At 39.1% G+C, this 10,872-nt stretch overlaps 1 protein-coding gene across 1 annotated transcript in view; it reads right to left on the reverse strand.

Moving 5' to 3' along the window:
* Positions 1 to 10,872, reverse strand: part of AGBL4 (AGBL carboxypeptidase 4) — a gene marked incomplete at its 5' end in the record, with an annotated part of 1,767,058 nt that overhangs the window by 242,887 nt on the left and 1,513,299 nt on the right. The window contains one exon of the mRNA XM_042781774.1: positions 2,102 to 2,191. Within this exon, the coding sequence (XP_042637708.1) occupies positions 2,102 to 2,191 (90 nt within the window). The remainder of the gene's footprint in view (positions 1 to 2,101; positions 2,192 to 10,872) is intronic.

The following is a 10,872-nucleotide window of genomic DNA, read 5'->3' on the forward strand; positions in this document are numbered from 1 at the left end:
AAAAAAAAGAACAAGAAGCAGGGATGGGAAAGAGAAAAAAACATGAAGACAGGAGGAAGAGAAAAAGAATAAATTATAAACAAACAAAAACAAAACTGGGAGATGGGCATGGCACCAGGCTCTCTCAGGTCACAGACTAGGATGGAATTCCTAATGGTCAAAAAGGTGGGTGGAGGTGGGGGATAGCCACTCCTGTGTTCACCAAGAGTGTATGGGGCATGAGAGTAACAAGGGGCTTATCATACCTTTCTAGTCATCAGCTTCCAGTGCATCTGCCCATGCTGTCCTTGGCAAGCGGAGCCCACTCCTATGTCACCATCCAGGTAAGAATGCCACTGGCATCTATTCAAAATAGTCCCACCTGCCACTTGCAAATATTCAAAATGGCTGCACCCTCAGGACAGCCACTGTCAGTCCACAGCCTGTTTATCTCCTTCTTCATTGTTTTCCTTTTTGGTTGTCGGGCACCAATAAAGTCTTTGCTCATGCAGTCCTTAGTGAACAGAGCCAATTCTTAGGTAGCTACCAGGAAATATTCAAAATGGTTGTGCCCTTGGGATTACCACAGTCCACAACTCTATTTGTCTCCTTACTCCCTGTTTTCATTCAGGTTCTTCTACTAGTTGGTATTTAATCCACTTCTTTATCCTTGCATTCAAAGCTCAGGGTTCCAGGATCATTTTTTGTATCAATTTCAATTGGCTTCTTATTGCTGCCTTGCAAAGGGTCTGTGTAGCTTGTCTGCCTATTCTGCCATCTTGCCAGAACTCCGTATTCTGGTTGTACTTCTTCCAAGAAAGATTTGTCTGTTCTTCTGGCAGTGTATAGCATGTTCCATATTTTTCACCAACACCACTACCTCATACTTGAGTATAAAAATTAAGTGTCATTTACTTTTGGTTGATGCTAAGCATGCCTCCCAACTCATAGCAGGTCATTTCCATTTTTGGTTGAGCAAATTATTGAATAAATGAGTGAAAGGATAATTTTCAGCCCTTACCCACCTATCTTATGGCTTTTCTACCAACATCCATATTGGGCTAGGGCCAGATTTCCTGATGTAAACTGCCAGAGACAAGTAAACAGAGCTTGGGAGTATAGATGATACTGTATGGCTCCTCTGTAATGTAATATATACTAGGGAATTTTATTCATCCCAGCTTATTCATTTATCCATCCATTCTTTCATCTATACCTATATTTATTCAATAAACATTTACTTAAATTATACCTAATAGAGAACAAGAGTGTCCTCTTTAAAGAAGTGAAGTAAATTTCCATCAAGATAATGATGCTGTATGTGACCAAGCTGTCCTAGAAACCACCAAAGTGCCCTACTTGGATATAGGGGTGCAGTGTGGTAAACTATTTAATGTAGTTTTTCTAGTCATAAATCTTGGTAAACTCTGTGGTAGAATTTGCTGTGAGCAACTGAGGAGCTCCTGATTGTAAAAGCTATCCACCCGGGGTATTTCTGTTGGGCACAATGCAAAGCAATGTTCTGGGAGGTTCCTGCTCTCTCTCAAGTGCTTAGAATTCTGATGTTATGATTGGTTAGTTTGGCCACTCTACCAGGCTCAAAGGAGGCCTCCTAGAGGCAGAAGAAGTCTCTCTTTGATTGTTGGTTGAGGAAGACGTGCTGCTAAAAGAGACACGTGCTCCTGAAAGAGACATGCACTGCTGGGAAAGAGATGCAAGAGACACGCATTGCTGAGCAAGACACAGCGGGACAGTCACTGTTGGGAGAGACTGTGAGAGACTGGTAGGAGAGAGACTGTGGGCTGGGAGAGAGACTGAGCATTTTTCCTGAACTTGAATTGTAGCCTGGTGCTTCCCTAATAAACCCTGTAATCTGTGAGTTCTGTGTGGCCACTGCAGTGAATTATCGAACCCAGGAGAGAGGTGGTGGGTGCTTTGGGAGGAACGGTTGGTGAAAGGGCTGGAGGGAGGCAGTATGTCTGGCCTTGCAGGAATAGGCCTTGGGCTATTGATGGTGATTCTGTCTTCCTCATGTGGGGTTAGAGGAGGTCAGAAGATGTGGCCTCCTTGCCCCTTTAGTAAGGGGGTAGGCACAGGATACACATGAGACCTTGCAACTCACCTTGGCACACAAACGAAGAAGGTGTTTCACCTGGGTGGACTCGCCCCGTGATGAATACCACCTTCTGCTCAGCCCCTTCCCGAAGGTTGTCTATAAGATAAAATGAAAGAACATTTCTAAGGAGGGCAAAGATAGTGGAAACTATAGGTGGGGGATGGGGACTGGTCTGGATGCTTTATATCTGTTACTTTTTAAATCATTATATCAGAACCAGCTGTTTCTGCATAATTTATTTATGTCCTTGTATACCCAATATTAAAAGGACCATATTATCTTTCCTTGATGCAAATGACCATATTAATATTACAAATTAAATGAGGAAGTCCTATGAGTGAAATAAAATCTCAGGTACCCTGATTGTGACCTTGGGCAAATTGTGTATCCTTTCTGAATTCAGTGGTCTCATCTATAAATGAGAATCACAAAATTTAGTTCATAAGGTTGTTGTCATCACAACATTATCATTGAGTTCCTACCACCAGAGTAGAGACCCCAAATCAGTAGAGACCCCAAAAGAGCCATGCCTTAGTGATGGTCATAAACTACTCTAGATACACTCTTGCAAAGCTTTAAATGAAGTCTCAAAAGGATCAAACTGAATGAAAGAAACTTCACTGCCTGCTAGACATTAAGCAAGCTGACACATTGCATATTACATGGTAAGCATTGAGTTAATGATAAAGAAGGTAGCTATTTATATTAATAATAGTAATAGAAGCTGCCATTTAATTATCTCCTTTTGTGTCAGGTACATAATATACATTATCTATAATCCTCACAACAACCTGCATTGTTAATACTTCTTAAATAGAATCAGAAATTGACTTAGAGAGGTTATATGATTTGTTCTCGGTCTCACAGCTAATAGATGGTAGAGCTGAGATTAGAACTCAAGTCCTTATCTGGTTGTGATGAAGTTAATAGAAACATGATTTTTCTTTCACCTTAAATAACTAAAAAAATTGGACAAAATATGCATAACAACTGTTTTTAGACATTAGATAAGAGGCAGTACAGGACTGTAATTTCTCACAGAAGGGGAGAAATTGAGACATGTCCTATGCATGCTCAGGCTTTCTGCCTGGAAGTCCATTCCAGATCACAGGGCAAAGAGGGACATCCTAAGCAGAGGTAGTCTCATTGAGATTCAAGTTCAGGGAACCTGAGGCAGTTGGAAATTGTGAAGCATAGTTCCAGAAGAGGGAGTTCTCTAGAAAAAGAGGTTCAGAAATCTGCAAAGAAGTCGTCTTGGGCCACTAACATGTGAATGCATAGGGTGAACCTTCATTATGTCAAGAAAAAGTGACCAGGGAGCATTTGAGTTCCCACCACCAGAGTGGAAGTCAGTGAAGACCTCAGAAAAGCCACACCTTACTGATAGTAATAAATGACTCTAGATCAACTCTTGCAAAGCTTTAGATTAAGTCTCAAAAGGATTGAACTGAATGAAAGAAAATTAATTACCTGGTAGACAAATTTTGACATTCTTTAAAGGAAGAAAACAAAGTCTAGACACTCAACAATATATAATTTATTCATAATATCCAGCATCCAATAAAAAATTACTAGACATTGGAAAAAGTAGGAAATGTGACCCCAAATCAGAACCAAAGTTCTTGTTGCCTCTACAGAAGTCTACTTGCATAAGACAGTTTAGTATTGTGCAAAGATATTATTAGACAAAAGCAGTAGCCAAGAGTAACTTTTCCAGAAAGAAGGCATGGGCTGGGAGATGGTGCTTAGCCATGGGCAGAAGAAGGACTGATTGACACAGAACAGGACAGTAATCTGGAGATAATTCAGGAAGGACAATTGAGAAAAACAGGATTAAAGGATTCTATTTGTGTTAGAGAATGATCTGGAAGGGGGTGGGGGTAAGAGTGTAGGAATTCTATAATTAACAGCCTTTCTGTTTCCAAAATGCTGGAAACAGGTCATTTTGAGTGTGGTTCATGATCCTGACAGTTGAGACACCAATGACAGACATTAAACTGAAAAATATTAACTCTATTAAAGCTGTTTCTTCTAAAGCTTGGGACTTGCTTGGTCTATTAGGGTGACCAGTAGGGTGGGGTAACTGCTTCCCCTCAGTGCTTTTAAGTCCCTTAAAAGCCACAAGAAATATGTTTTGTTGTTATGACAAGGGGGCCAAAATACATTCAAGAGAACCCACTGTGTGCTCAGCTAGCTATATGCCAGGAAGCTTTAAGGAAGAGGGAGAGGGAGAGAAGGCTCACCACTCTGAAAATTTTATTGTCTAAAAGAGGAGTTAGACACTTGGGCATTTCCTGGACTGAACATAAGATCCTCCAGGGAGAAACTGTGCCTTTCATGAATGTATCTCTAGTGTCTTTTAATGGAGCCTGGCATGGAGTAGGTACTCAAAGACTGACAGGTGAGTGCATAAATAAAAAATACTTGTGTGAATTGTGGTTTACAAATAAATTGAAACACAAATTAATTCATTTACTCTTCATCATATCTCTGTGAGGTGGGTAATATTAATCCTATTTTACATATGAGGGAACTGAGGCTCAGAGAAGGAAAGGACATGCCCAAGATCATGCAGCTAGCAGTGGTAGAGTGAGGTTCTGGCTCCCAGCCCAGTGTCCCTTTCATTACCTGGTATGTTTCCTCCTGGATCTACCAATATAAGATCCTACATCTACTGCACTTCCATCTACAATATACATAGGAGAGTTCAATTTCATCCTTTATTGATGGGTAGAAACTGAGCTACTGTGTTGGTATTTATATTGCTTTTCACTTAAATTAAAAAAAAAAAAAAAAAACACTGCATAACGTGGACCCCATCTATCTCAGCAGAAATGATAAATGGCATTACTGAGGCCCTTGATGAAGGCTGCCTTTATGAATGCCTGCCCTGACCCAGTATCAACTCAATTGCATTCAGCATTTCTGCTGACCACAGGGAAATGCAAAAGGGGCATTCTATTTGCACACTAATTTTACTGAGCTCCTGTGTCTTCATAAAATGATAACATGGGGCTAATAAAAATCAACCATCTCGGGTGCTAATATAAGCAAATGTTGATGCAGGCAGGTAACAAATTGCTTTGTCATTTAGGAGGCCGTAAAAGAGCATTATAATCATCTTTAGGCAAAATGGATGGGTCGTCTTTGCTTAGCTTTTAGCTTTCATTTGCAAAATAAATTTAAGGTAATGTAGCAGTTCTGAGGTGGTGTGACATGGGAGTGCCCCCCCTTTCGTGTCACTGAATCTTTAGCTTGTGTGCAAAACCAATTAAATAAATTCTTGGTGGAGGCAGCAGGGACGATGAAAAAAGTATGTTTGAACAAAACCAAGGTGGGAGAGAAGCCAAACAATGAGACCAAAAACAACAGCCCAGGAAGGAGAGTAATACCGTGTAGTTCTTGGTGGTTAACATGCATGAGAGCATAAGAGCACGCTCAAATGGAATGGGGCAGCTGTTCAGGGCTCCGTAGTTAAGCAGAAGGTGCTTGGAGTCAAACGTGCACACATACATTATGTACACTTTTATCATTATATCCTCCATCATCTACTATTTGCTCATTCATAAAATATTTACTGAACACCTATTAGGTGGTCAGGCACTAGTTATTATCATCCCATTTTACAGAAAGCCAGGGCCAAGAGATATTAAGTGACTTGCCCTCGTTCCCACAGGTACTGACTGGCAGAACCAGGGAACCAATTCAGGCAGTCTTACTCCAGAACCTGTGGTCTTTACCAGTATGCTATACTGCCTCTTGTGAAAGATGACAATAGTAATATCCCTTTACAGCAGCAATTAAATAATATGTATTGACTACTTAATTTGTGCCAGTCACTTTACATGACTGGTCTTATGTAAGTCTCGCAGCAAAGCCATGAAACATCTGCTACTTCTTACACCTATTTTACAGATAAGGAATCTGAGACCCAGAAAAGTTAAGATATTTGCCAAAAATTGCACAAATAGTGACATGAGAGCAAGGATTAAATCTAGATGGGTAAAAATATCAAATTTATGCTCTTAATCACTGTGTAATGCCACCTCTTGGAGATTAAAGAGGTTCCTGTGATGGTTTAAAAAGTATATCCACATATTCTTTGTGAATCTCTTCTCTTCAAGAGGTGAAGATTAACTCCCTTCTCCTTTAGTTAGGCTGGATTTACAGACTTGCTTCTAACAAAGAGAATACTATACAAACAATGGTATATCACTTTTTTTTTCCTTCTTAATTTGATTTTTTTATTGTTGTTGAAAATACACACAGCAAAACATACACCCAATTCACCAATTTCCACACATATCATTTAGTAACATAGATTACATTATTTCAGTTGTACAAACATTCTCACCCTCTTTTTCTGAGTTGGTTCCTCCCCATTAAGAAAAATTCACTGGTTCCTATCTAATTTTTCAAGTTACTGTTGTCAATTTGATCCCATATAGATAGTTCTTAAAAGATCAAGATTGCTCAAGGGCGACATATTTTACTAGCTAAGCTAAACTATTGCTTGGTTTTAAGAACCCTTTAGAGTATATTTTTGGTTCAAAGCTAAAAGATTATCTCAGGGCAATAGTTTCAAGGGTTCATCCAACCTTCACAGCTCCAGAAAATCTAGAGCCCATGAGAATTTGAAATTCTGTTCTGCATTTTACCCTTTCTGATCAGGATTCTTCTACAGCATCTTTGACAATGATGTAATGGTAGCCAGGCACCACCTAGTTCTGGTATCATGGCAAAGGGCACAGTTGTTACTGGAGACAAATCCATGCTGTGGTTGTTGTGCTTAGGTTCTGTTCACCTGGTTCCAACTCACAGTGACCCCACATACAATAAACAGTACCCAGTCCTGCACCATCTTCAAAAGCATTGATAGGTTTGAGTCCATTGTTGCAGCCATTGTATCAATCCATCTCATTGAGGGTCTTCCTCTTTTTCACTGTCCCTCTACTTTGTCAAGCATGATGTCCTTCTCCAGGGACTGGTCCCTCATGACACTATGCTCAAAGTACGTGAGACAAAGTCTTGCCATCCTCACTTCTAAGGAGCATTCTGGCTGTACATCTTCCAAGGCAGATTTGACATTATTCTGGCAGTCCATGGTATATTCAGTATTCTTCACTAATAACATAATTCAAGGACATCAATTCTTCTTTGGTCATCCTTATTCTTGTCCATCTTCTGCATGGATATAAGGCAATTGAAAATATCACAAATTCGGTCAAGCACACCTTAGTCCTCAAAATGTTTGTTTTTTAACAGTATAAGAAGTGTTTGCAGCAGATTTGCCCAATGCAGTACATTATTTGATTTCTTGACTGCTGCTTCCATGGGCATTGATTGTTGAGCCTAGTAAAATGAAATCCTTTTCAACTCAATCTTTTCTCCATTTATTATGATGTTGCTTACTGGTCCTGTTGTGAGGATCTTTGTTTTCTGGATGTTGAGGTATAATCCATACTAAGGGCTGCAGTCTTTAATCTTCATCAATAAGTGCTTCAAGTCCTCTTTGCTTTCAGTAAGCAAGGTTGTGTCATCTGCATATTGGAAGTTGTTAATGAGTCTTCCACAAATCCTGATGCTACGTTCTTCTTCATATAGTCCAGCTTCTTGGATTATTTGCTCAGCATACAGATTGAACAAATATGGTGAAAGGATATAATCCTGATAAATACCTTTCTTGATTTTTTAATGGCTGCCTCTTGGTCTAGGTACAGGTTCTGCACAAACACAATTAAATGTTGTGGAATTTCCATGCTTCAAAATTTTATCTATAATTTCTTATGATCCACAGATGAGTGCATTTGCATAGTCAATAAAAAACAGGTAAATATCTTTCTGGTATTTTCTGCTTTTAGCCAAGACCCATCTGAGACCAGCAATAGTATCCCTCGTTCCACATTCTCTTCTGAAGCCGGCTTGAATTTCTGGCAGTTTCCTGTTGATATACTGCTGAAATCATTTTTTAATTATCTTCAGCAAAATTTAACTTGTGTTTGACATTAATGATGTTGTGTGACAATTTCTGCATTCTATTGGCTCAGCTTTCTTTGGAATGGTCTCAATTACGGATCTCTTCCAGCTGGTTGGCCAGGTAGCTATCTTCCAGTTTTGTAGCATAAACAAGTGAGCAATTCTAGCATTGCATTCATTCATTGAAACATGTCAATTGCTATTCCATCAATTCCTGAAGCCTTGTTTTTGCTAGTGCCTTCAGTGCAGCTTGGACTTCTTCCTTCTGAAATAGTTCAGTACAGACCAAATATTTTTGATACAGTGGCTCTGCGTATTCCTTCTATCTTTTTTTGATGTTTCCTGTGTTGTTCAATATTTTGCATACAGAATGCTTCAGTATTGCGCCTCAAGGCTTGAAGTTTTTGTCTTCAGTTCTTTCAGCTTGGGAAGTGCCAAGTGTATTCTTCTCTTTTGGTTTTCTAACTCCAGGTCTTTGCATATTTCATTATAATACTTTACTTTGTCTTCTTCAGCCACCCTTTGAAAACTTGTGTTCAACTCTTAGGAAAAAAAAATTAACTTTTTACTGTGGTGAGTGAAAGTTTACAGAACAATTCACTTTTCCATTCATAATTTATACACATTTTGTTTCATTCCAGTGATTACAATTCCCACAATGTAACAGTATTAATCCAACTTTCTCCTTATGTTTCCTATTTCCATTCATCCTTCTTTCCTATCCCTTCCTGCCATCTGAATTTTGTCCCTAGAGAAATGCTGCCCTTTTGATCTCAAATAGTTGATTTTTCTAAGGAGTGTGTACCTCCCTGGTGCTTTTGTTGACCTTATAAACCTGTTTATTGTTTGTGTGGAAGTTGAGCCACAGAGGTGATTTCAGTTCCAGGCTTGAAGGATGACTAAAGGCTTGGGACTCCCACCAGTCTCTATCTGACCCTTGAGCCTGGTCTTTTCTATAAATTTGAGATTTTTTCCCACATTTTTTTTCTATTCTATCCAGGACCTTCTAATGTGATCCGTTTCAGAGCAGTTGGTAGTGGTAGCTAGGCATCATCTAGTTCTTCTGGTCTCAGAGTCATGAAGGCTGGGCTTTGCATGGTCCATTAATCCTTTGGACTAATTATTTCCATGTGTATTTGCTTTTCTTCACTTTTCTTTGCTCTGGATGGGGAGAGACAATAGTTGCACCTTAGATGGCCATTCATAAGCTTTTAAGACCCCAGTTTCTACTCACCAAAGTAGGATGTAGAACATTTTCTTGTGAAATATGTTGTGCCATTTGACCTTGGTTTTTCCCAAGTTTATAGTACTGAATGCCTAAGCCAAATGACTCATTCCCTCAAGGTGTTTGACTATGGCTAAGGAGTTTTCATGCTTTACTATATTCATGGATACATTTGCAGCATATGTAAATACATATGTAGAAATATTCTCTGTCAAATATATATATATATATAGTATTTACCTCTGTTGCTTTAACTATTGTTCTCCCAATGTCCTCTTTTGCCTTGATCATTTTGTGCTGACTTTCCCTTATTTCATTCATCATTTCTTCCATTCAAGAGTAAGATTCAGAGTCTTTTATGACATCCATTTTTATCTTTTCTTTTTTTTAATGACCTTTTGCTTTCTTCATGTATGATGCCCTTGATATCATCCCACAACATATCTGAACTCTGCACATTAGTGTTCAATGCATCACATCTGTTCTTGAGATGGTCTATAAATTCAAGTGGGGTATATTCAAGGTCGTACTTTGGTTCTCCTGGACTTGTTTTAATTTTCTTAAATTTCAACTTAAACTTGCATATGAGCAATTGATGGTCTGTTCCAGAGTCAGCCCCTGGCCTTCATCTTACTGATGATATTGATCTACCCCATCATCTCTTTCCACAGATGTAGTTGATTTTATTCCTGTGTATTCCATCCAGGAAGGACAATGTGTATAGTCAGTCACCTTTTATGTTTTTGAAAAGAGGTACTTCCAATGAATAAGTCATTGGTCTCAAAAATTTTTATCATGCAATCTCTGGCATCATTTCTACCACCAAGACCACATTTTCCAACCACTGATCCTTCTTCTTTGTTTCCAACTTTTGCATTTCAATCACCAGTAATTGTCAAGGCAACTTGATTACATGTTTGATCAATTTCAGACTGTAGAAGTTGGTAAGAATCTTCAATTTCTTCATTTGTGGTGTTAGAGGTTGGTATGTAATCTGAATAACAGTCATATATGATGGTTAACATTATGTGTCAGCTTCTCTGGGCCATGATTCTCTGGTTTGGCAGTTATGATGAAATCTTATCTAACATAATCACCTCCATGGTGAGATTTGCTATGAGCAGACAATAAGTGAAAGGGAGAATCCTCAGGGAAGTGGCCTGCTTTAAATATATATGAATATTCTGACAGTGCTCTCTAGCTTTTTGCTCACTTTGGATCCTGCATTTGCCTCTTATCATCTGACCTCTGTTTCTTGGAGCATAAGCTAGTAGTTTGCCATCTTACCTGCCAATCTTGGATTCATCAGCTGCTGCAGCTACATGACTCAAGAAAAGCCTCCAGGCTGATATCTGACTCATAGATTTGGGATTTGCCAGCCTCTACACCTGTGTGAGCCATTTCCTTGAGATAAATTCCTCTCTCTCTTTTTCTCCATGTGTATGTGTGTGTGTGTGTGTGTGTATATATAATGTATGTTTCTCTCTCTCATATAGGTCCATGTACCTATACCTATATGTAGAGAGAGAAACATACATTATATATATGTTGTTGTTGTTATGTGCCATCGAGTCGG

This window comes from Orycteropus afer, unplaced genomic scaffold, assembly GCF_000298275.1.
Source record: "Orycteropus afer afer isolate SDZICR_OR568_19922 unplaced genomic scaffold, OryAfe1.0 scaffold00169, whole genome shotgun sequence".
NCBI lineage: Eukaryota > Metazoa > Chordata > Mammalia > Tubulidentata > Orycteropodidae > Orycteropus > Orycteropus afer.